The sequence below is a fragment of the Paramisgurnus dabryanus genome, chromosome 6 (genome assembly GCF_030506205.2).
Source record: "Paramisgurnus dabryanus chromosome 6, PD_genome_1.1, whole genome shotgun sequence".
Lineage (NCBI taxonomy): Eukaryota > Metazoa > Chordata > Actinopteri > Cypriniformes > Cobitidae > Paramisgurnus > Paramisgurnus dabryanus.
The window spans coordinates 49,168,298-49,195,292 of NC_133342.1; the positions used below are offsets into that span (position 1 = coordinate 49,168,298).

At 38.8% G+C, this 26,995-nt stretch overlaps 2 protein-coding genes and 1 long non-coding RNA gene across 3 annotated transcripts in view; 1 reads left to right on the forward strand and 2 right to left on the reverse strand.

The window, feature by feature from the left end:
• LOC135758117 (uncharacterized) overlaps positions 1 to 9,536 on the forward strand; it is a 29,758-nt gene extending 20,222 nt beyond the window's left edge. The window contains exon 3 of the mRNA XM_065272968.2: positions 6,163 to 9,536. Within this exon, the coding sequence (XP_065129040.1) occupies positions 6,163 to 7,325 (1,163 nt within the window). The 3' untranslated portion in view covers positions 7,326 to 9,536. The remainder of the gene's footprint in view (positions 1 to 6,162) is intronic.
• Positions 9,536 to 12,976, reverse strand: LOC141282313 (uncharacterized). The gene is made up of 3 exons (XR_012336914.1): positions 12,910 to 12,976; positions 12,704 to 12,732; positions 9,536 to 12,526 (listed from the first exon to the last, which is right to left on the reverse strand). It is a non-coding gene; the product is annotated as an uncharacterized lncRNA (long non-coding RNA).
• Positions 12,977 to 21,859: 8,883 nt separating this feature from the next.
• LOC135758116 (uncharacterized) lies at positions 21,860 to 26,760 on the reverse strand. The gene is made up of 11 exons (XM_065272967.2): positions 26,725 to 26,760; positions 26,540 to 26,589; positions 25,953 to 26,168; positions 25,561 to 25,700; positions 25,220 to 25,486; positions 24,040 to 24,358; positions 23,416 to 23,626; positions 23,234 to 23,302; positions 23,066 to 23,132; positions 22,830 to 22,943; positions 21,860 to 22,157 (listed from the first exon to the last, which is right to left on the reverse strand). The coding sequence occupies exons 1-9, from the start codon at positions 26,750 to 26,752 to the stop codon at positions 23,098 to 23,100; spliced, it is 1,335 nt and encodes a 444-aa protein (XP_065129039.2). The 5' UTR covers positions 26,753 to 26,760; the 3' UTR covers positions 21,860 to 22,157; positions 22,830 to 22,943; positions 23,066 to 23,097.
• Between the last annotated feature and the right edge of the window lie 235 nt (positions 26,761 to 26,995).

The window sequence follows — 26,995 nt, forward strand, 5'->3', positions numbered from 1 at the left end:
AGTGTCAACTTCTGTTAAGGGCAACATGGACAATGTAGGCTAATGCTCTGCTGGTGCAAGTCGTGAGAAAGCCCTTGTCTGTTCTAGAAAGAATTCAGCAAAGATATTTAATGCTTAATGTATGACCTTGATTCATTTATGATGAGGTCGGTGCGTTGTAGTTAACAATGCAATCCATGCGAACACGCCGTGTCGGCGCCTCCATGTCACGGTTATTGTATTGTCTTGCTATATTTGCTTTTTATTTATTAAATGCGTGCAATTGGTTGATGAAACATTTATTAAAATTGAGATACAATTTATACAAAGCGAAATTCACTCTTAAGAAAGGCTTTATTCAAAGCAAAACCTAATTAAGTGTTAAAAGTCATGTCTGTTGATTAATAAAAACAAAACTTAATCTTCACTTTACTGTTTAAAGACTTAAATGTAAATAATTTGTAATACAATCAGGAGAGATTTTATTGCTGTATTTTATTTACTATTTGAATGAAGGATTTTACGAAAATATTTGTATTTTATATGCTGTAATATGCAGAAATATAAGTTAACAGAAGGAGGACTTTCTTTATTTCATTAAAATATGGTGGAATGTGCAAAACATTGGTTTAACCCTTAGAGCCCTAGGGTCATTTATACAATGCATTGTCCGTCTGGTTTTATTTTCTAAAAAAGCTTGTAAAACGTCATCTCTGTTGTGCACAGACAATCTACAAACATCTTTTATTTCAGGACAAGTTCAGGGCACCAGACTGCGACCAAAATTTGAGAGTGTGCGACTGAATTTTACATCCAGTCGCACATGTGCGACCAGTAAATTTGCCTTCCCCACCCTTCGTATTTTTTTTTATACATTTAATCAATGGGACGCGAGCGCACACGCACGCAAACACACACACACTCATGAGATGCGAGCACACACTCGCGTCTCATTGAGTGATGCCTGTCTGTGAGGCGGCCAATGCGTGTGAGAAGAATAGGGAATGGCCACTGTAAGTGGCTAAAGTGTGTGGAGGGGGAGGGACTAGTAGTCCATGGGCCAAGCCAGAATGTGGTACCACCTAAGGTGGCAAAATATATTTGGTACCAGTTTGTTTGTAGAGTCCATATAAGTACTTTGAAACATGATAACCATTTTAAATGAGTAGCTTTACTAATCTTTTGGGACAATCATTATTTTTGACAGTATAGTCCTACAGTATCTGCACAGCAGGTCTAATGTAAGAGGTAGCCATACATGCTGTATGTTAATTTTTTCAGGACAGTCAGGGGTGTCCAGATCTGCCATCATTTGACATGATATTGGTTGTATAAGTTTTATATTAAGCTTCATATTAATGAAAGTATCTTTTAAATTGTTATATTTGTAAATCTTATCTCAAAAGATATTGGTGTGGGGGGATATAATTTCAGATATGGATAGACAAGACTGTCTGTAATCTGGTGATATCAGAACCATGAGGGTGGGACAATCCATGACCTAGCAATTTGAAAAAATATGTATGTAGTATGTACTGTATATGAAAATTGTATATTATCCAACTAAGTGCCATCCCACTACCACGAAACATCAAGCCTGGTCTGTTCACAACATTGGCATGGGACAATATAGAGAGACTAGAGGAGACAATCAGTGGTGAAGGGACATCACATAGAGTGAATGGAATTGCTGTGCAAACAAAGCCTTCTGCTGATCATCCTGCTGAGACCAGAGCTTTGCCTTGCATTCCCAAAACCAAGAAGAGAAGCATTGAAGCAGTAGAGATTGTACTTCCCATTTACAATGCAGGAGAATTATACAGATGATTGATACTGATCATGCCTCCTTTCTACAGGATACAATAATTAAATTTTCCTTTAACTAATAATAAAATAGAATAAATATGCATAGTTCATTTCTAGACATTTGGACACCTCACTGAAATGGATGAGAAATATCTCCCACTTATTTGTACAGGTATGCTAATGTTAGACGGGATGCTGTGACCACCAGCACCAATGGCTGTTCTGGAGCCTATGGCCTGCAAGTGTTCACGGACCTGCAAGCTTCCTGACTGTTCCTGTCTAGCCAATAAATTTAAGTGCACAGAAAAGTGCAAGCTACAACCCTGCAGCAATTAGAGGGAGGAGGATACTGATGTCATGAAACTGGTTGAAAATGTAGAGTTTCGTTGCAAAACGAGATAACTCAGTTTTTTAATTTTTCAGAAATCTCGTTTTTTGGTTGTGCATTCCAATTAATATCACTTCAACTGCAGTTGATTTGTTTTGATTTAAACCTTCATGACTTAAAAAATACAGCTAAGTAGCACCATAAAACAAAATAATAACATGATAACATAATAATAAACATGTTTTGACAAAAATGTTAAAAATTGGAGTTATCTTGTTTTGCAACAAACCTCTGATGACGAAGATGAATAAACAGAAACAGTTTGCAATGACCAAATAAGTTCATGAACAATGTAGAATTATTTTGTTTTTCTTTGTATGACATGTTCTGTTCAAATAAAGTAAAATGACTTAATTATTTGGCTCAACAGTTAGTGCCATTGAAGGCTGATTTCTGTGACAAAGCTACCACTTACAAAAGGTTATCATGTTGAAATATCATCTAGAGATATGGACTTAAAACAAAAATCAAACTAGAATTTGCCACCTTGGGTGGTACCGATTAGTGAAAATTTTGGCCTGGGCCCATGGACTATAGAGATAATCGAGCACGCGTAAACATCTGTGGGAAGGAAACGGAGACAAATATCATCACAACCTGATATGTGCGTGCGTCTGAGCTATGAGCAAGCAAACTATTGATTCGTAAATCAGAGCGCAGATGAGGCAGAGATGATGTTGAAATTTAACACGGCCTTATTCTTATTCTGAATGTATGGTATTTTGTTTACTATTTGTACTGTCATGACAGCGATGGTGCTGTCTGTTTACCTTGTTGTTGCATCTTCAAAAGTGCAGAATAAAATGTGACACTGAATTTGAAACAGCACATTGTAATTTCTGCATCTATTATAAAAGTATTTATTAGTAATACAGTGGAAATTAGTAGATTTGGTTAGCATGTTGATTTACGGTGTGCGCCCCTAAAATTTCTGGTTTTCCCTTAAAATTTTCAGTTGGGGGCCACTGTGCTCCTAGTGAAAGAAGTTAGTCTGGAGCCCTGAAGTTGGACTTTTTAACTTATCTAAATATGAATCAGAGGTGCCGTTTCAATCGTCGATGATTGATTAGGTTTCTAAGGGTTAAATGATAAGCAATTTTCTTCTACTTGCATTTAATTAAATTTTTGCTTGATGCAATGTGAATAAAGTTGAAATATAATAAAATATTGACACTAATAAAACAAGTTATGTTTGCACATGATGTGCTACTACTGTATTTAGGCATTGTATCACACAAGTTGCAACTTACATCTGTGTCATTTTTTTGTGTGAAATGGTCCCACACCCAACTTTTCTTTGCACGCTTCATCCTGTCTTCTGCTCTGGCTCTAAATTTGTAAGCCCATAAACCCAAGCGCCGTAAACTCGCGCCAAATGTTTTTATTGGTTTATTAAGTACAAACAGGCGAGTTTTGAAAAAAATGAGTGCGATGGATGCGTGCACTTCACACAAAAAGATCTTGGGATGAGATGGCTACGTGTAGTAGTAGACTTTGTAGTAGACTTTGATTAAGAATGTTGGCAGTACAGCTGGTTTAGGAGTTGGATAATTCTGATTGGATGTTTGGCTTAACCAGCCAGTGCACGAGAAGAAAAACTTAAGTGACGAAGCAAGCAAAGGCTCATCTCATTTTTCAATCTCTAATTTCAATGCATGAATATTTTAAAATGATATGTCTCAAATGACATCATGGATGTATCACGAATTCATCTGTGCAGTGTGAAACTGGTAAGCGATGCTGTATTTATCATTCAGTTGAAGAATGCGTATTTGTGCAGGCACATAGCATCATCTACTGGCCTAGCTAGAATTCAACATTCTTGTTGTTTTTACTAAAAATGCACCAACATATCGGCCAATAATAGGTATCAATTTTTAGCACTATTGGCAGAAAACAGAAAATTGGTTTAAAAACAGCTTATAGTCATGGACGATATATCCTGTCAATCATAAGAGAACAGGAAAATGCAATAAATTTGAGCTCTGTGTATAGAAAATGTAAAGAAACATCACTAGTTTAATGTTCAATATTAATAATAATTTAGAAATGTAATCTTCAGAATTTAGTTAATAAACCACCAAACTATCTGCACTGCATAAATCTATCTATCACACAAAGCTCTGGAATATTTGAATCAGATTGCAATAATTAGGGTACATACAGTACACACACACTACTTTTAGATTGAATTTAGTCAGATTGCTGAAAATAGGTGCATGTCAACATATAGTCATTCTGGCTTATTCATGCAGTGTTAAAAATGCCCACCATTGGTTAGGACTGTGTGATATTGATCAAGATTCATAATTTGGTATGTTGGAAAAAATGTTTATATGCAAGTCAAAGCCTTATTAAAACAATGTATAATGAAAATAAAATTCAAAGATAGGGTTTTCCTCAATGTTTAAAAATATACTCCTGCACAACATGCAACCTTGGAGTTAATTTCTGGCAGAGCTTATCGAACCATATCAGGAGACCATACCGATATAGATGGTATTGTCTCATCCTGTAAGCCGCTGGGAAAAATACTAATATATTACCAAAACTCTGCATACTGCCCAGCTCTACTATTGGTTCAGCTTTGCATCAAAAGAATGTGTTCAGAAAGAAATAACTTGAATGCTTGTTACTATGTGTGAGATCACTTTTTTAAAGAAAAATCACACCCTTTTAAATCAGATTATAAAATAATAATTTCTTCTGCAGCCCTAATCTTTAAGGTTGATTTATAGTTATGCATCAGACCTACACCATAGCCTCAACGCTGTAATCTACGCTTCAGTTTTCATTTGTGCTTCTGCATGGTTGTTTGCATTGATGTGCAATTACACATGCAGGTCACAAGTAAGCAGTGTCCATGGGCATGTTACAGTATCAAGGCAAATGTCAAAGAAGAAGCAGCAGCAGCAGCTTGTTGTGTACATTGTTAAAGAAGCATCAGCAGTGATGGCGGTACATAAACAGCGACGTCTTGGTCTATTATTTTTAGGTTTTTTTTACGCTTCGAAACAATTTCCGCAGCAATTGGTTCAGTTGAAAGGCTCTGTTTCTCCCATCAAAGAAGAGCGTCCTTTGGCTTTTGGATGTGGCTGCATTTCACTGTTGTTCATTAAAATGTATTCATTGAGAATGTGCATTTGCACAATTAATCATCCCAGCCCTAATTCCAATCTCAGTTGATGATCGAGTGTTGGTCATGAACAAATTCAAAATGAGCATCCCAGGGCTGCGTTCAGCTACGACAAAACGTTACACAACTTTTTTAAACAGAAACAGTGATGCGTTGTAAAAACATTGTTCCAATGGCGAAATTACGGTAGCTGAGAAGGCAATTTTTGGACTTTGCTGCCGTAACATGGCTGCCAGACTGAGGCACTATGATATTACGTAGTTTCTGAAATTACATAGTCCCCTGCTATTGAAAGATACTAAGGGGACTATTTTCAGATGCTGCTTAATATCATTGAGCCTCCTGCAGTCTTTTTATACCAGCAAAGTCCTTGATTATTACGCCAAAATGAGAGTATAGTTCCTAGCCATATCTGCCTAGAAAATCACAACTTTTAATTTTCCATCGGTCTTAGTACACAATGTAACTACAGAAGAGTCAAGTATTAAATAGGAAACATATCGAAACTCTTTAGTTATTTTTTAGGCGCGATGCTAATGGTCTAATTAGATTCAATGGATTGTGCTAAGCTATGCTAAAAGTGGTAGCGCCAGACCCAGAGATCAGCTGAATGGATTCCAAACCAGTAAGAATCAAATGTTTAACTCTAGGGGAGCTGGAAAATGAGAATATTTTCAAAATAAGTGGAGTGTCCCTTTAAGTGTCTGAAGATGCTACATACCAAATCTTGTGTAACTAGGAACTTATCCTTACTGTTGAGCTCTGCAGTGTTTGCAAATTTGGTGTCACTTTTTAGTTTCACCTTGTAGTAACTTTACTTAAATTGATTTTGACCATGTCATTTTCATTTCAGACCTTTTGCAGGTAAAGGGGGACAGCCAAGAGCCAAATAAAGTGGAGAAAAAACCTCCTTATAAGAAACGCCATTGTTTTATGCCTGAAGAAAAACCTTTAACCTGCTCACAAACTGACAAAAATGTCTCCCCAAATGACACGGAAACCAACAATCTATTCAGCTGCCCTCAGTGTGGTAAGAGTTTCACACGTAAAGGACACCTTACAATTCATATGGGAATTCACACAGGTGAGAAGCCGTACACATGCCCTCAGTGTGAAAAAAGTTTCACGAGTAAAGGAAGCCTGAAGGAACATTTTAGGATTCACACCGGAGAGAGACCGTTTATCTGCCCTCAGTGTGGAAAGAGCTTCACAAATTCAGGAGGTCTTAAGAGGCACACAAGGATTCACACCGGAGAGCGACCTTTCACCTGTCCTCAGTGTGAAAAGAGTTTTCCTAATCCAGGAGAGCTTAAGAGGCACATCAGCATTCACTCCAGAGAGAGACCTTTCACTTGCCCTCAGTGTGGAAAGAGTTACAAGCAAAAAGAGGGCCTTCGGGAACACATGAAAATTCATACGGGAGAGAGGCCTTTTGCATGCATGTTGTGTAGAAAAAGTTTTACACAGCACAGCACCCTGAAGGTCCATATGAAAATCCATTCTGGTGAGAAATTACATCAATGTTCTGAGTGTGGAAGGAGATTTACAGAGGCGTGCAATCTCAAAACCCATCTGCTCTCCCACACCGGAGAAAGGCCATTTCAATGTGATCGATGTGAGAAAACGTTTTTTTTGGCTGTACACTTAAAAACGCACATGAGGATTCATATAGATGAAAGGCGTTATGTATGTTCTTTCTGCGGCAAGAGTTTCTTATGGCTGCACGGTTTTAAAGACCATCTGAAAACACACATGGGTGAGAAGTCTTACGTGTGTTTGGACTGTGGGAAGGCTTTTGCTAGACCTGCGGAGTTGAAAGTGCACGAAAGAGTTCATTCTGGAGAAAAACCTTACAAGTGTTCGCACTGTGAAAAGTGTTTTACTCAGTCGTCAGGACTTAAAGTACACGAGAGAGTTCATACCGGAGAGAGGCCGTACCTCTGCCCCTCATGTGGAAAGACTTTTAGCCGATATGGAAGTCTGGGCAAGCATTTAAAAAAAGCTTGCCCAAAATAATCGCAGTGAGAAAAGTTTACCGACACAAATTTTTTTTCACAAAAGAGGACCAGGTGTTAACATGTAGTCACTGGGGTGGTAATGGCGCAGTGGATAAGACACAGGCATTTGGTGTGAGAGACCCCGGTTCGAATCCACTGTGACACACCATTGTGTGCCTGAGCAAGACACTTAACCCATAGTTGCTCCAGAGGTGTGCGACCTCTGACATATATAGCAATTGTAAGTCGCTGCATGGGCAACTCAAATAAATTGAAAAATAATACGCTCAACAATATTTAAAACCTCATTAAGAGGACCTGAATCTCTTGCACATGCAGACTCTTTGTGTATTAGATTAGAGAACCAAATAGACAAACTCAAAGACACTTTGTCAATTACAAAAAGTCTTCATCTCAAACATCTCAGGGCGCACTCACTCTATCCAAACCAAGATAGAGTTATCGCTCTTAGTGTGATCGCTCTCTACCACTCTATATAGAGCACAGTTCACTTTGGTTCAGGTGTGTAAGGTGCACTATAATCGCTACGAACCCGAATAAAAAACACAGACTTAACATTACGAAGGGTTGCAGTGTTAAGTCAGCGCTATACTTTGTTTTCTTCAAAACAATTGCATCTTAATGACGAAAGCACACCCAGGCTCGGATCGCTCAAGTCTGGGGGAGTAGGTAGGGCGGACAATCGCGCTGGGGCATGGTTTGGTTTGGATAGTGTGAGTGTGCCCTTGGTGGTGTTAATCTATTGACTGTGAATTCCACTTGAGAACAGTAAACTTATTGTTATGTCCATTAAATCACTCTCACACTTGTACTAAGTCCCTGGGAATCAAACCAATGACTTTGGCACGCAGTGATGGATTGGTATTAGTACGCCCACAGTGTGCCAGGAAAACATTGTACATACCACTGTACTACTGCAACCAGCCTGGACTGTTGACACAAGACTGGGTTCATGAAATCTTTTTGGCACCAAAATTTCCTTTTAACATACGTTTATAAATATCTGTGTATTGGATGTATTTCAGTTCTGCAGAAGCTCAACACTAATCACTTTGTTTTGCATACATAAAAACATTTACAAGAGATATAGTTAGGGGCGGTTTCCCAGAAAGTGCTTAAGTCTAGTCCAAGACTAAAATGCTAATTTGAGCTATCTTAATTGGAAATCAGCCTGTTCTGACACATCTCAAAAGAATATCATTGCCGTTGTTTTGTTGCTCACCAGTATTGTTTTATTGTTTATAAAGTGTGTGAACTATTAACTGTTTTTTGTGTTGTACAACCCCAAATCAGAAAAAGTTGGGACACTGTAGATATTGTGAGTAAAAAAGGAATGGAATAATTTACCAATCTCATAAACTTATATTTTATTTACAATAGAATATAGATAACATATCAAATGTTGAAAGTGATACATTTTGAAATGTCATGCCAAAAATTGGCTTATTTTGGATTTTATGAGAGCTACACATTCCAAAAAAACAAGGGACAGAACCCACAGAAAGCATTTGGCGCATCATAAAGTGAAAGATGCGACAAAGAAGACCTAAAGCCCGGTATACACTGTGCGACTTTAAATTGTCCTTTAGGATTGTTGCTTGCCACACTGTATGATCAAGATCGTAATTAAGTCCATGTCACACTGTATGATCTCAATTTCCATCAATGTCAGACTGTACGAGTTTAAAGACTTTTAACAAACGCGTCCGCCGTTTTACGTCATCGATCGACAACGGCTGGGCAAACACACGCTGAAGCGAAGGCTAGCAAACCAAAACAACATCTACCGTTCATTTTAATCATGTCTTTTATCGAGCATAAAAAGAAGTAAAAACGAAGGAAACAAGTACCTGGCGTTTGAAATTCCAGCGCGATTTCTCTCCAGGCTGCTTCATTTTTATCCTATCATGATACAGTGGCGATGACATGTTGTACAAACACTCTTTATCTTTCCATAACTCCACAAGTTTTTGCTCCTGCTGTACAGTCTACCTAGCTATTTTTGACATTTGTTTGCGTTGATTTCTATTGGTTCTTGAGCTGCCGGTTGTCGTAGGGAGATGTCACACAGCAGAATTGTGTCTCAAAATTTCTGACACTGCCAGAATTTTGTCGGAGGATAATTTTGATCGCAACGGTCATTAATTGGCTGTCTGTGAACATGTCAAACTAGCCATCAAAGATGGCAGATTTTAGCCTGGGATCCCAGACAGCTAAATTCTGGCTGAAATCTCACAGTGTGCATCAGGCTTAAGACAGTTGAGCAACTAGAAGCCTGTTTTAGACCAGAATGGGACAACATTCGTATTCCTAAAAATTGGTCCTCCTTCAGGTGTTCCTATATACACTTAAATTTTCTGGCCTCTTATTGCTACCTGTCCCAACTTTTTTTGGAATGTGTAGCTCTCATGAAATCCAAAATGGGCCAATATTTGGCATGACATATCTACATTTGATATGTTATCTATATTCTATTGTAAATAAAATATAAGTTTATGAGATTTGTAAATTATTCCATTCCGTTTTTACTAAGAATTTCTACAGTGTCCCAACTTTTTCTGATTTGAGGTTGTATTCATTTACAATCAGATTGGTGACACTATGTGTGAAAACCCAGCTACTGTAAGTGTTTTTGTGATTACTGTTTTTTTACATTAAAGTCAGATCATGTCAGAGATTGTAATCAACGTAAAGTCAAACTTTGATGCTCTAAATTTCATCATTAGATTATAAGACTTCAGACTGAATTTCACTGTCACAAATAAGGAATGTTTTTTGTGTAGTCTGTGCTTGTTATCACCTGAAAGCACCTGTAAGATTATAAATTCACATTTAGGAGAGATGTAGAATTGGCAGAATTAAACATGTTGTAAAATCTCAGTTCAGCATTATCTTTATTCTTATTTGAAGGGTTTTGATATCATAAGACATTATAAAAGAGTTTAGGAAAATACAAAGAAAATATGTGAACGTTTTGTCCAAGCAGCAATTTTTTTCTTATAATTTCCATCAAAACTTGCTAATTATTCAACAAGAGCAACAGACAGAGTTACTGGACATTGTGCAACACAATCTGGATACCACATGCTGCTTGTCATCGCAACCTCTATGGCCCTGTCCCAAACTGCGCACTTTATGTGGACTTTTGGTCTAGTGCCCTTAAATTACTCCTGCTCGCTTAGGCTGCGTTCCAGTTCGGTTTTTACGACCTTCCCTCGCTAACTTACCTCAGCCTCGTTCACTCAGATGTAGGTCATTGCTTACGTTGTACGAGTGCCCACTACTGGCGGAACACTTGAAGTAGGTTCAAATGGAACGCCCTAAATTACAGGTGTGAACTACTTTCCCCTCCATCATTTGAACTGTGCAAAGCGCGAGCTGCTGAAGTGACATCACAATCGTGTTGCATTGTAGTATATGGAGCTGCCTGAAGTGTACATATGAAGTAAAATGCTCCCTCGATTTTGACAGAGGTCTGTCCATATAAACTTCCCTCGTCCACTTGATGAAGTGGAACGCACTTCAAAATGGTGACAGGGGAAATGTTTAGGGAACATAAAATGGTGACAGGGGAAATGTTTAGGGAAGTTTGCGAGTGTGTGTCTGAAACTGGAGTGGAACGCAGCCATTGTCTACGAGTCCGTAGGGTGTCCTATCTGTAATTTTTACACTCCAAAGTGTGCTCATCAGCAACCCCTTTGCACCCTTGATGCAGTCTTCGGCAAGCCCCCACTGCTGCAGTGGCCCTGTCCAAAATGGCACACTCCAGACTTATGGACTTCCTTGGAGTCCACATTTTGATAACATCATGTATTGCAGACCTTAGGGACCCTTGATGCAAGTCCATGAGGGTGCACCGGAGTTGTATTTTGGGACAGACTCAAGCTTCACACTTGAAATAGGAAGAAAAGTTGCCCATCAGTGTGAACTCGTCTGATTAGTCTGATTGCTCTTTCGCAAGGACTTCTGGGTTGGTAAAGTGCAGGATGTGTTGTGGACTTGGAGACTCGCAAAGCGAACTGGAGGATTGGGCAGGCATGAATATACAGGTTTGAGAATGGAAAATTATTTTGGATGAAGAGTTTTGTTGATCTGTGCTTCCTTTGTGGAGAGATCGCTTACCCTGAAGAGCTGTTGGAGGATATGGTGTAAATAGGCAGTGAAAGGAGGATATTGTCCTTCTGGCTGTGTTGATGTGAGTAGCTGAAAGAAAGGAGAGGAAAATAACATCAACGGAATTGTGAGAACACTGTGCCAGCGATTTCGATTTTCCCCTGGACCAATCCTCGGTCCAAGCGTAGAGTGCTGACCCTAATTCACTGGAGTGTGTTGAATGCAGTGGGTGAGTCTGTCTTTGACGTGTGTACACCTGAAGATTGCAGTGTTGTGCCGTGTCCCTGTTGTCTGCATTCACTCTTTACGCCGAGAAGGAAATCCTGTTAAAGAGAACGTGCGCTGTGATGGCGGTGACCACCTTTTCTATGTACACCCGCTTATAACTCCTAACCCCCTTTTCCCCCACCCGGAGGTGGCGAGGCAACGACAACAAGTAAAGAACAGTGTGAATATTGTGGGAAAGGACATCAACGGAGGGAAGTATTGGCTGCTGTATGAAATAACAACTGTGTGGCCTCTGTGTATGTTTACCTACTGTGGAGTACTTCTAGAAGTTCACCTCTGTCTAGATCTCTTGTCCTGTGGGTTGGAAGAGAGGAGAGGGAAGGCGTTTGACTCCGGTACTCGTCTATACACGTACCTGGTATAAACAACTGACCTGAACCCACCCATCGTGGTGGCGGCGGCCGCGAGCAGCAGTGTCCGATTCATACCCCCCATCTACCCTTGTCTGAAGCCAAGAGGTGGTGTATCTTTTCCCCCTGTATTCACTGAAGCCAAATACATTTGTGAAGTAATACTGTGAGTCTGTTTACTACTAGCTTTGCAGGTTTGAGCCCAAGGCTCTGAGTCGTCGTGGGAGAATACGGTTAAAGGTGACCGGGTTGAACGTGGTCCGGGAAGTCTGCCCCGGTGAAGAAGTCACAAGTGCTGGGCTAAACACATCCTCTCCAGTCTCCCAAGCTCCAAAGAGGCCAAGGCCTGTCGTCCATCCCTTTGAGGGTCTGTGAGTTGAATGCATTCTGTGTCCTTGTTTACTCACTGTAGATCCAAGTTAAGAGTTACTTACCTTTGAACACGTACCTATATGCCCAAAGCTAAAAGCCACTTACCTGTGAATACGCCCCTGTATGTCTAGAGTGAAGATCCAGTTACCCTTTCTGCACACGTACTTGTATGGCCAGATAAAGAGTTACTTACCTTTGAATACGCCCCTGTATGTCCAGAGTGAAGATCCAGTTATCTTTTCTGAACACGTACCTGTATGCCCAAAGCTAAAAGCCACTTACCTGTGAATACGCCCCTGTATGTCCAGAGTGAAGATTCAGTTACCCTTTCTGCACACGTACTTGTATGCCCAGATTAAGAGTTAGTTACCTTTGAATACGCCCATGTATGTCCAAAGTGAAGAACCAATTACCTTTTCTGAACACGTATCTATATGCCAAAAGCTAAAAGCCACTTACCTGTGAATACGCCCCTGTATGTCCAGAGTGAAGATCCAGTTACCTTTTCTGAACATGTACCTGTATGCCCAAAGCTAAAAGCCACTTACCTGTGAATACGCCCCTGTATGTCTAGAGTGAAGATCCAGTTACCCTTTCTGCACACGTACTTGTATGCCCAGATTAAGAGTTACTTACCTTTGAATACGCCCCTGTATGTCCAAAGTGAAAATCTAGTTACCTTTTCTGAACACGTACCTGTATGCCCAAAGCTAAAAGCCAGTTACCTGTGAATACGTCCCTGTATGTCCAGAGTGAATATCCAGTTACCCTTTCTGCACACGTACTTGTATGCCCAGATTAAGAGTTACTTACCTTTGAATACGCCCCTGTATGTCCAGAGTGGAGATCCAGTTACCTTTTCTGAACACGTACCTGTATGCCCAAAGCTAAAAGCCACTTACCTGTCAATACGCCCCTGTATGTCCAGAGTGAATATCCAGTTACCCTTTCTGCACACGTACTTGTATGCCCAGATTAAGAGTTACTTACCTTTGAATACGCCCCTGTATGTCCAGAGTGGAGATCCAGTTACCTTTTCTGAACACGTACCTGTATGCCCAAAGCTAAAAGCCACTTACCTGTCAATACGCCCCTGTATGTCCAGAGTGAAGATCCAGTTACCTTTTCTGAACATGTACCTGTATGCCCAAAGCTAAAAGCCACTTACCTGTGAATACGCCCCTGTATGTCTAGAGTGAAGATCCAGTTACCCTTTCTGCACACGTACTTGTATGCCCAGATTAAGAGTTACTTACCTTTGAATACGCCCCTGTATGTCCAAAGTGAAAATCTAGTTACCTTTTCTGAACACGTACCTGTATGCCCAAAGCTAAAAGCCACTTACCTGTGAATACGCCCCTGTATGTCTAGAGTGAAGATCCAGTTACCCTTTCTGCACACGTACTTGTATGCGCAGATTAAGAGTTACTTACCTTTGAATACGCCCCTGTATGTCCAAAGTGAAAATCCAGTTACCTTTTCTGAACACGTACCTGTATGCCCAAAGCTAAAAGCCAGTTACCTGTGAATACGTCCCTGTATGCCCAGAGTGAAGATCCAGTTACCCTTTCTGCACACGTACTTGTACGCCCAGATTAAGAGTTACTTACCTTTGAATACGCCCCTGTATGTCCAGAGTGGAGATCCAGTTACCTTTTCTGAACACGTACCTGTATGCCCAAAGCTAAAAGCCACTTACCTGTCAATACGCCCCTGTATGTCCAGAGTGAAGATCCAGTTACCTTTTCTGAACACGTACCTGTATGCCCAAAGCTAAAAGCCACTTACCTGTGAATACGTCACTGTATGTCCAGAGTGAATATCCAGTTACCCTTTCTGCACACGTACTTGTATGCCCAGATTAAGAGTTACTTACCTTTGAATACGCCCCTGTATGTCCAGAGTGAAGATCCAGTTATCTTTTCTGAACACGTACCTGTATGCCCAAAGCTAAAAGCCACTTACTTGTGAATACGCCCCTGTATGTCCAGAGTGAAGATTCAGTTACCCTTTCTGCACACGTACTTGTATGCCCAGATTAAGAGTTAGTTACCTTTGAATACGCCCATGTATGTCCAAAGTGAAGAACCAATTACCTTTTCTGAACACGTATCTATATGCCAAAAGCTAAAAGCCACTTACCTGTGAATACGCCCCTGTATGTCCAGAGTGAAGATCCAGTTACCTTTTCTGAACACGTACCTGTATGCCCAAAGCTAAAAGCCACTTACCTGTGAATATGTCCCTGTATGTCCAGAGTGAATATCCAGTTACCCTTTCTGCACACGTACTTGTATGCCCAGATTAAGAGTTACTTACCTTTGAATACGCCCCTGTATGTCCAGAGTGGAGATCCAGTTACCTTTTCTGAACACGTACCTGTATGCCCAAAGCTAAAAGCCACTTACCTGTCAATACGCCCCTGTATGTCCAGAGTGAAGATCCAGTTACCTTTTCTGAACATGTACCTGTATGCCCAAAGCTAAAAGCCACTTACCTGTGAATACGCCCCTGTATGTCTAGAGTGAAGATCCAGTTACCCTTTCTGCACACGTACTTGTATGCCCAGATTAAGAGTTACTTACCTTTGAATACGCCCCTGTATGTCCAAAGTGAAAATCTAGTTACCTTTTCTGAACACGTACCTGTATGCCCAAAGCTAAAAGCCACTTACCTGTGAATACGCCCCTGTATGTCTAGAGTGAAGATCCAGTTACCCTTTCTGCACACGTACTTGTATGCGCAGATTAAGAGTTACTTACCTTTGAATACGCCCCTGTATGTCCAAAGTGAAAATCCAGTTACCTTTTCTGAACACGTACCTGTATGCCCAAAGCTAAAAGCCAGTTACCTGTGAATACGTCCCTGTATGCCCAGAGTGAAGATCCAGTTACCCTTTCTGCACACGTACTTGTACGCCCAGATTAAGAGTTACTTACCTTTGAATACGCCCCTGTATGTCCAGAGTGGAGATCCAGTTACCTTTTCTGAACACGTACCTGTATGCCCAAAGCTAAAAGCCACTTACCTGTCAATACGCCCCTGTATGTCCAGAGTGAAGATCCAGTTACCTTTTCTGAACACGTACCTGTATGCCCAAAGCTAAAAGCCACTTACCTGTGAATACGCCCCTGTATGTCTAGAGTGAAGATCCAGTTACCCTTTCTGCACACGTACCTGTATGCCCAAATTAAGAGTTACCTACCTTTAAACACGAATCTGTAAGGATATGTCCTTGTCGCCCAAAGAGAAGGTTCAGTTACCCCTGTGCATCCACCTCTGTACACCCAAGCTACTTACCTGGGATACCTACTTGTATATCCACAGCGATAAACTACTTACCTTTCTGTGCATACATTGAGAGCTGAATTCTAACCATCTTGCGTCCTAAGGAAGTCCAGTTGGCTTTTAAACTCCATCTGCCCATTGCCTAGGTGTCTCCCGAGTGGGGCCCCCGGAAGCAGACGCCGCGGCACAAGGTACTCACCTCAGTCCAACGTGTTACTCACCGTGTCCCTCTCTTTGCCTAAGGAAGGAGGAAAGGCGCCACGGGAAGTCAACCTCAAACACAGAAACTAGTATCAGTTGGAAACAGTGGATAAAGTCACGTGGAAGAAAGGCGCACCCTCTCGGAAGACTTACCCGAGCGATCCCCGTGACGAAGTTCGAGCATCCCCGGCTCAATACTCTCTGCCCCGAGAGTTTGGTTTTAGATTCCCTCTCCCTTCCCCTACCTATATTTTAATTAAATTAAATAAAGTTTGTTTTAAAGTTTACTTACGCTCTTGTGTGTCTGGTCATTGAGGTACTCCCAGAAGTGCTGTTCCGCCATACAATATAGTTCCTCTTTTAAATCCGCTTAGAAAAGCGCTACGTTTTATTTTGTACCTCCAAACTTGCTCGTATAACTACTCGTCTTAAATATGAAAAACTTTGATGTGTTTGGTCACTTCTAACTTTATCTCTGAGTGGTACCATTGAATGAATGGGGCTAAGCTAAATGCTATCGAAGTGTCGCAGCGCGCCCCAGCGCTTACATGCACGCACTAAGATGATAGAGGGATGTATCAACTCTTCTTAGTTAAGGTAATAACATATTTTAATATTGAAAATGAGTAGACTATTCCTTTAACATACAATTTACTGAACAGAGGAAACCTTTATTTTAATAAAGTTTTTCATTTCTGTTATTAGCCTATGAATGCATTTTGTTTGATGCCTAAACTTATTTTTCCAAATAATATTTTTAATTCAAATCATATTTGGAGGACCCCCACAAATACCACCCCAGATTCCCTGTTGAAGATCCATGGTCTATAGAACTGATTGTGGTCCCATATGTTAAATTGAAGTTTATATCTGTTATTTTATCATTTACTAAAGCTACACAGTTGGAGGTCTTAGTGGTAAAAATAATTTCCATAGTAATCACTGATCAATGTATGATTTTGCATCTATTTCAGATGAAGTACATCAATTCAATGATTCTGAATTCATGTCAGGGTTATGTTCTATGTCTGTGGACTTTTTGTTTAGTTTTTAGTGTCTGTTCAAGTGATCCCTAGTCTTATACTCTTATTTTGAAGTCATGTATTCCGTGATCCATGTTTGTAGTCTATTGTAGTTCAGTTTCTCATTGGTCCTTGTCTGATTGTTCCCGAGGCTGCGTTCAGCCTGGACAAAAGGTTGCACAACGTTTTTTAAACAGAAACGGTGATGTGTTTTACACCCTGTTGTGATGACACAAGAGTTGCAACTACAGCATGAGAAGGCCATTCTTTGTATTCTTTTTTAAATGTTTCCAGAGCCATATGAAATCGTAAATGCGTGCTAAATACTGTAAAATACCCTCAATGTTACAGTCACTGCCTTTGCCCTTCAGAATAAAAGAGAACATCCCAACTTGGACCCACTGTGCGAGCTGTCTCTTTAGTACCGAATGGTTTATTTACATGTTGCTGCTGATTGGACTGTAGTTCTGACACACCCACCAAACAAGAGAAAATATATTTCAAACTCCGTTGCACACCGTTTCCAGGAAAACGTAAGCAAAACGTTGTGCACCGTTTTGAACTTGAATGTGCCCCAGGTGTTTCTTGTTACCTCATTCACCCTTGTGTATAAATAGCCCTAGTGTTTCAGTTGTTGCCTATTAGTTCCTGTGTCTTATCATGTTTACATGTTTTACCTGGATTATCTTGTTTTTGTATTAATAAAAAAGATGCATTTGGATCCTGCCTCACACTAGCCTGGTCCAACCAGACTCTCGTTCATTCATTTCATTTGTACAGAGAGTCTGGCCACGCTCCATTGCAAAGCGTTACTTCCGTTAAGGAGGGTCCTCTGTTGAAGTTTAAAACTATTGGATCTGCCCAGAGTCACTCTGAATCTGCCATAACCAATCGCTAACGTTTGGTCGTGACGTTTTTCTTGCACAGAAACCGGCCGGTTTCAGACAAACAAAACTTAGCAAACCTGGTTCTTGCTCAGGCTTTAACTTCTGTATATTCGGCAGTTTTGCAACACCGGACCGAATAGATTTTCTCAAGTCTTTCTCCGCTGCTATTACTGAACTACAACTCAAACTGACGCACGACCTCAACATCATCGTTCTTAGCCATCCCCATCTGTTTGCTGATCTGTCCCACAGATTTTTGCAGGAGAAAACGAAACTCTACAGAGCAGGCCCAGACGTAGTACTGAAGCGAAAAGAAAATTAAGCGGAAGCACGTAGGAGGGCGGAGCCAGGCTAGCCTCACACCACCAACGTAACAGAACTACAATAGACTACAAACATGGATAACAGAATACATGACTTCAAAATAAGGGTATAAGACTAGAGAACACAGAACAGCCACCAAAAAGTTCACAGACATAGAATAACCATGACAATTCGTCATGGGCAATTTTTAATATTTGCTTTTAGGGTCCTCAGATTGTCATAAAGAACTGCATTTATCCTTAAATGTTGTGCAGCTTATTAATGCAATAAGGCCAAACCTCAGTGTCAAAATACGTCTACTTTATTTGCATATATACTTTAACTGGGCATATTTTGCAATTAAATTAACCACCATTGTGCAATTTCTTGTTATAATTACACAAATTTTAAGTTAAAGCCTTGAAGCCTTAAAAACTTTAAAGAACACATTTTTGCGTAATTTGTGCAGTAGTTTTGGTCAAAATTATTTATTCAATTTTCTTTTCTCAAAAAAACATTGTCCCCAATAAGGAGTTTAGGATTAGTGTTAGGGACAATCATAGGTTTTCTTTTTTCATTCGCTTAAGAAATAAGTCATGTGCTTAAGTTGATTTCCACATTCTATTGCAGATTGGATTACATTGAAAGAAGGAACAAGTGTATCTTAATGATTAGAAAGTCTTAGAGTTTTATCTTATGTCAGTAACAGAGAACCAGAAAATAAATCTACAATTGAAAGTATAAATGCATTTATTTAGCAGACACTTTTATCCAAAGCAACTTACAAATGAGAGAGGATTTAACATAAATAATAGTGATAGGCCTATATTTGCGAGTTTTATGTGTATCTGCATCGGCCGCAAGCGATTGCAGGTCATGTTACTAAAAACAACCAACCTTTCCATGACAACATCGAAAGCTCGGCCTAACAGCTGATCATAGCTGGACAAAGCAGGTTTTTATTTCTCATCTCTATGGGGCGGTTTCCCAGACAGGGATTAGACTAGTCCTAGACTAAAATAAATGTAAGAACTGTCCAAACTAATAACATCTCTTTTTAACATCTTAAAATACATCAGTGCCCTAAGTTTTGCCTCAAAATGGACACAAGTAATGTTTTTAGTAAGGCATGTTTGTTAAAACTGAGTTATATTTCCTAATTAAACTAAGCTCTAGTCCTAGTTTAAGATAATTCCTGTCCAGGAAACCACCCCTATATATAAATATATTTGTAGTAGTAAAGTGCTAGAAATCATTATCCTTTGCTAGTGCAGTTCATGGTTCCATAGCACCCTCACCTGTTTTTACTATTTGTTAAATATAGTTTTTTTTTAAAGTTCAATAAATGATACTTTTTTATTGAGACGTGTAACATTTGGCATCATCATTGTGTCATTTTTATGATGTAAATTGAGTGAGCAAAAGCAGTATCGGTTTCAAATATCGGCTCAAGAAAATCGGCAGCCTGTATCGGTCATCGGCTAAGGCTGATGAAACAAAAATCGGTATCGGCATCGGCACTAATAAATAACTCTAAATAAAAACAATTGGGGAACTACTGAACTGCCCCTTGAACTCAAAAAAATTCAAATATTGCTTTGGGCCTGGCACCTGATAAAAAAAAAACGTAATTTTAACCCTAACTAATACCTTTATTTAATTCTAATATTTCGTATAAAACAATAAGGTTATATTTGTTAACATTTATAAATGCAAAAGCAATACGGTTTATCAGCAATTTTAATCTTTGTTAATGCTATAGTTTATGCTAATACAATTGCTCATGTTATTACCTCGTGTTCATGGTGCATTAAATTATGTTAACACGTAAATCTTATGATTTTAACATAAGATTTAATTACTGTAGAAGTATTGTTCGTTGTCAGTCAGGTAATGCATTATCTAATGTTAACAAAAAACAACCCTATTGGAAAGTGTTACTGAATACTATGTTAATATAACGCTAATAATATTATTTTGGTCTTTGATCTTTTTTATCTTGCTAAGCTACGACAGACCTAATAAAAAACATGTTTTCAGATATTGACCACGTATGTTCCTTCTGTGATGCTGAAGATGAATCTATTTTTCATATGTTCTGGGAATGCACATACTCTGAAAAGATCTCTGAATCATTGTATGCCTAAATAATTTTTATTACAAAATGTTTCTTTGTAATGCAGCATTTTAATAGGTCACCACCACAGCATAGAATTTAGTGTGTACATATGTTTATTATTATTATTATTATTATTATTGAGAAATGTACTTTTCTAGCAAAAATGTAAATTTCAGGGTGGTAAGACCTAGGACTACTTTTCTTTTATTTGTAAGGAACATGATTCTCTTTACCCCAAAACTGCTGTATCTGTATTTTGTTAAAAGGAAAGTTCGGCTGGTGATGACATTGAAAATATGAGGTAATGGACATTGTAGGAAGCAAATACACCAGAAAGATGGAAGTAGTGCAACGTTGATTCGCAAGCTGCCATTAAATCACAAATAAGAAGAAGAAACCTGGCATTTGCGCGTGATTTTTTTTCCCAAACCAGTTAAGCGCAAACCACACCCCCTTACGTTAAAACCCCACCCCGCAGCCATGACTCTCTCCTCTGCTTCGATTTCATTGGTCAGCTACATCACAGCGCTCATTCCACGCACAGTTAAACTTATATTATTGTAAATATCCAAAATACAAAATGGATACACGCGCATACAAAATGAAACGGTGCAAACAGTTTAAATGGGTGCATAAAACAACGCATTTATATGCTATAAAAAGAAACAGAAGAGGAGCTTAACACTGAGAAAACTGCGTTTGTGTACTGTACAAAAGAAAAATATTCATACACAATAAATATTCTGAAAAGTATCCTGACCTTATCAGAGTCTTGAAAATAGTCAACAAGAAAATACATTCAAAAATATTTGAAAATAATAGTTTTGTTTTCAGTCATTTTCATTTCATTTTCAATCAAAGAGTTATGTTTTGTCCTTGTATTTTTTTAACATTATGCAGGTAAAGTTTGACTAAATTGTGAGCCTCTTAAATGTGAGCGTAAATTTATTTAACTTAAATCATTGTTAAAATTTGGATATGAGAGTTAATATAGCGCTGTAAACAATAGTACCTTATTATAATGCAGTCTAAGTCTAGAATTTAAAGACATCAGATGGGTTCAATTTAAAGCGACACTGCAAAGACCAGTCAGCATAGGCCTATGTCATCCATGTACCCCAGTAACTCGAAAGCACACCTTTATTTGCACTAATGTAATGACTACTACTCATATAAAAACATTTTTATTAAATGGATAAAACACAAAACTGCCATTGTACACAAAGACACTTTTACATACAACAGCTATCAAAAATGTATTGCACAGAGAAAATGTAATTTCACGCATCCTTTACTGTAAACAAGAGTCCGAATATGGTTTTAATATGGCTTTATAACCTGAAAGCATTCATTCATAGAATTCATTAATAATACTGTATTTGCATTAACTAATCTACTAATTAACATTTTAAAACATTCAGGAGGAACAAATTAGAAACACTTAACCCATCAACACAAATTCCACATACAAATATTATTCTAGTGTTGATGTGAGTAATTCATTGCCACAGATTCTGACAATCTGTGGCGAACCCTTACAGCCATTTTCCCCCCATTTCCTGCATGTCTGCTGTAGTCATGCTCTGGGTCGTCCAGCTGTCAAACGCCGCTTAGAACCAAACTTATTTGTTCTTCGGGCCACTGCTGTTGGCTGACAGCCAATAATAGGTCCTGGTCGTCTAGCAGCTCGTCTTAATGCTGCTGCACGCTTTGACACTGACATTCCTTTACCAAAACAGCAAAATGCAGAGATCAGTTGGCTCGGGTTGTGCTGCATCTTTTCAAGCTGCTTGGCCATTGTGTTCATGGCATCACTGTAGTCAGAGGTTTCAGACAGTTCACCGAGCAGTCTTAGCATCCTTCTTACAGGAGACTGAGGTATAGATGCTGGTTATTGAGACAACAATAAAAACAAAAGTAAGTAAAGATACTGATTAATGACAAACAATAAAAACAATTAAATAGTTTTATGAATGTTATGATATTTGGTGGTTTTGGCAGCACTTATCAAAAGGTTGAATAATCCTAATATAGTCACAATTGTATTCTAAGGGATCTAAAATGAAATCTATAGAAAACTAATGAAAATACAGAACATTTTCTGAGGGGTACAATCTATAAATCACATAAACCAATGGGACACAAATAAAACCCAGTATAAAATGTGTTTTCTAATAGTTTTAGACTTTTTATAAAGAAATAAATGGTGTATAATTTAGAACAGCTTGTGTATAGCTTATGTACAATCATGAGATCCTCTCAAAATATACGGTTAAGTAAAAATACCTAATGGCAGTTCCTTAGCATTTACAAAGTTTCAAGACTTTCTGAGGATGTTAAGGGGACACCACGCCAAAAGGTAAAAAAAATCTGTCATCATTTAAATGTTATTCTAAAACATCGAGTTTCTTTATTCTGTTAAACACAAAACAAGATATTTTGATAATAAGACTAAAAAGACTTTATTCAACAGAATATTAAAGGTTTAGAACAACATATGGAGAAGTACATTGTGGCTTAATTTCTCTTTAATGTGATTCAAGAGATTTATGGACTCACCACTTTTTGAATTACTCTGCACACAGGGTAGGTTGGAGTTTGAGCCTTCTGGAGTAGGTGAAACTGGGGGTAATTGTGCAGAGCTGAAGGTAGACACGGCCAGCTGATGGTCTACTGTTCATAACAAACACAGATAAAATATAATGTTGAAATATGGTCTTTCTGAACAATATACATCCAATAGAAAGATAAAAAGAGTAAATAAAAAACAGCACCATCCTTTCTTTTATACTTACCATCATCTTGAGCACTAAGATAGTACTGATGATCAGTATTGCAGGTTTCTTGTCTTGGGAGGCACATCTGTAACAACCGTATACTAATGCCACACTGCTACACAAGTTTTGTTAAGAATTAAACATGTATAATAAAGGTACTCGCTTGTATCTCTCACTTAAACTTACCTGGAGCTAATGTGCTTGACATAGGCCTTTTTTGCCGTAAAGGACTCAGGAAGTCAAGAGAAACTGAGGCTGTGAAAATGATGGACAAGACATATTTGTTCAAATATCTTAAGAAGGTGCAGTAGCATTTCAATAGAGTGTCAGTCCATGTGTGACAACCTAGGCTGCAAAGAAATTATTACCTTTTGTTATTTTCAGCAGATCAGCCCTCATTTCAGCTGTTGTGGGGAGAAAGTTGATAGAGGTGATGTTGTAATTTTGCACTATTGCTGCTTGGTGTTTACATGGTGCCCCGCTATGGCCAGCTGGGCATGTGCAGAGCTCCAACTCCATGTCCACGGTATAAGTGTGTCCTGATGTGGAGGATTTCACCTGAAACTTCTTCTCTCCAACCTAACAGTGACAAAGACATAAAATAGACACTGAATGTTTCTATATTCTAAGAATTCAAAGAACAGACTTGCATTCTTGTAGAGAATGGTCATGCCAGACTAGCTTTTAAGAACAAACTGAGAAGGACACAAAACACATTGAGTTGCAATGTGACCTTGTTGTTCAACTGACCATCGCAGTAAATTGTAAGTAATCGGACAACATCATCTGATCCCAAAAATAACATTCAGCTTTTATGCATTCTGGCGTTATAACTTATTACAACATTTCATTATTGTTTTTTATTTTCATTGTCGTTATTAAACGAAGGTGTATTGTGTATTTGTAAAAATAAACAAACAGTAAATAAAAGTACTAAGAAACAAAACACTCCAACGATTTCCGTATGATTCTTATTCAAATGTATACATTACCTGAGAAATATCAGATGGTTTAATATTACTTTCTGTAGCAAGGAATCTTGACCGGTGAAATGCCTCCCAATGGCCAAGTGCGATGTCTGTCACACGTGCTTCATAGTACATCTCTAGTCGGGTGGTGAAAAGGTTGAATAATTGAGGAAGGTTGAATGCTTTCGTCCTTTGAAGTATTTTGTCTTTCAATACACGCATTGCAGCTTCCACATAGTTATTTGTTTGATTGCCACGTGTTGGCAAGTCCCTCCTGTAGCAGAGAGCCCAACTTTCGCGTCGACTATAAAGACTCTGTAAATAAGTCAAGAACTTCTTGTTTCTGTAAAGATAAAATAAAAACAATACAGGAAAACCCTCTAAAAACCCTCATCCAAGGCATTTGGATGCTAATCATACCAGAAGAACTTGTAAAATATTTAAGCTACCTCTGCCTATCTACTTTTTTCCCTACCTGGTGGTCAAAGGGTTGTCAAGAGCTTGCTGATAGAGTAATTCAACTGTACTCATCTCCCTGGCATAAAGCATGTCTTTGACTATGCTGAACAGTGTTTGTCTGTCCTTCATCTCAACCCCTGTGTTCTTTGTTCCACAACCACCTCCACACAGCTTGAAGAAGATGAAATATGCAGAGCAGCTGTTTGGCTTCAGGAAAGACCTGGGCTATAGCTCCCTTTTCTGCCTTTGAGTCATCTGTAAGAAACACACAAGGGCCTGCCTCACCTCGCCCTCCAAAGGCATCATTCTTAAGTAAGGACTTCAGCAGCTCCAATCCCTCACTAATTGTTCTCTCATCTTCTGACTGGGTTATAACTATACCAAGAGGAAGACCACCTGCACAGGAGAAACACCCTGCAGTTCTCACGGTCCATGTTACCAGATGAATCCATAAAACACATTTCTCCACTATTGGAAAAGCGGTGTGTTCGTTTCATCAAGGGGGAACAAATGGCTACAAGTGGTGTTCCTGCTGAGGACATACTAAGCTTAGCACAGGTGTCATCACATGATGCATTGTAGGATTCTACCTGCCTTTCCAAAGCTACAAGCATTCCCTCCCCACTCTGCTCTCCAAACTCCTGTTTATTCACCTTCTGATACAGTCTGCAAATGAAATTGATTGTTTGACTACTTTTGTCTGTTAAAGCTTCTAATTTGTTTTATAGGCCTAGTAAAATTTTACCTGTAGCAAAACTGAAGGTCTGGGCAAAGGGTACGGTTGGCTGAGGCATATACATATTTGTTTCCATGCTCAGCCAGCAGGTCACTTTTAAGTACAGCCAGAGCTGAGGTTGGGTTGTGCCCAATCTCAAACAACTGAGTCAGGGTCTCAATTGCCTTTACTCCCACATCCCTGTGCCTCAGTGCCTCCGCAACAAAGATGTTATGATTATGTACATTGTACAAACGCACAGAGGTTGGGTAGGTGGGTATATGGGGATCTTTGCTCCTGAAAAATAAAAACAAATCACATAAAGGTCTGACAAAAGCCCTTCATTATTCTATCTTCAAATTTTAACTCACCTACTAGATGCTCCCCTTGTGTCTACAGTATTTACCAGAGTGCAAACCATTTTTGCCCCACATTGTGTATTTTTTGACAGCCGTCTTTGATTAGCCATGCCTGATCGGACACAAACATTATGCTGGCACCTATAATGAGCCTATAGATAGATAGATATAGAACAAGAATGACCAAATATACAGAATTGTGGACAAATGTTAGGCATGTTAGATTTTTAATTTATACATTTTTCATAAGTGGTTTATTACTATTTATTACTACTTATTACTATTACTAGTTTATTACTATGAAAACTTCACATTGTGATAGATTTCTTCTTATAATAATAACAGTTAATAATAGTCTTAAAATTTGGGGTAAAGAATATATAAATAAACTGATTTGATATTACCTTATAAAGCACACGTTGTCCCTTACTTGGTTTGGTCACTGCCACTCTCCAACTCACTCCTGATGACTCACTAAGCTTTTTCACCCATTCCTTAACCTCACAAATTTCTTTCAGTGCAATTCTGAGTGATACCTCAAAACTTTTGTGGTCCAAGTTTGATGTGCCTTGTGTAGTGTAGGTGCAGAAATGATAATTATACCCAGAAGGTAACCAGTCCTGTAAAAATAAAAATTACCAGATAAATCATACTCATTTTTTCTGTTTAAGATTAGAGAAATATACATGTAACAATATAATGAACCATTTTCCTAAACTTTTGATGATATGGAATAGCAGTCTAGAGACATCAAAAATATATCATGAATATCATAATTTATACTCATGTTTTCTGTTTTAGATTAGAGAAATATACATGTGTTATGAATGTTATACAAAAGGACACATGTTTTAGAACCTTAATAATATAGTAATACCCAAATGTTAACATCCGAGATCAGTATGTTAAAACTTTAGGTAAAAACTTTTCATACAAAGGCTGACATTTGCATGAAATTGGCCATAACATTTAATTAATTGAAAATGTTAACCTTCAGATGTGAGGCTTGGTCTTCATTACAGCCAGAACAAGCGTAATCCGCTGCAGGGGATATAAATAGGATACGATAAACATTAAGTTAAAATAATAATAAAAAAACTTTCACTGAAACCTCCTAATTGTTATTTATGATGATAATTAAATTCTATATATAAACAATCAGGCGGCTTATCTTACCGTTTGTCAGCGCCAAATTCGGATTCATAATATATATACAGCCCCTTGCCTTAAGGAGACGTCTGAACCGCTTAGGTGACTACGTAACACATTTGACCAATGAAATCGAAGCAGAGGCGAGAGTCACGGCTGCGGGTGGGATTTTAACGTAAGGGGGCGTGGTTTGCGCTTAACTGGTTTGGGAAAAAAAATCACGCGACATGCGCCTACCAGTGCTTCATACTCCAGTCCAGTTGGTGGCGGTAAATGCACCATAAGTTGGTTTGCCATC

What these genes read in the sequence shown, in the direction of transcription:
- LOC135758116 (XM_065272967.2), bottom strand. Translation starts at nt 26,752, where the DNA reads ATGAATCCGAATTTGGCGCTGACAAACG. An exon ending in GACCTTCAGTTTTGCTACAG is followed by an intron (nt 24,359 to 25,219) that starts GTAAAATTTTAC and finishes TTATCTTTACAG; the next exon opens with AAACAAGAAGTTCTTGACTT. An exon ending in GTCAAGCACATTAGCTCCAG is followed by an intron (nt 23,133 to 23,233) that starts GTAAGTTTAAGT and finishes CGGTTGTTACAG; the next exon opens with ATGTGCCTCCCAAGACAAGA.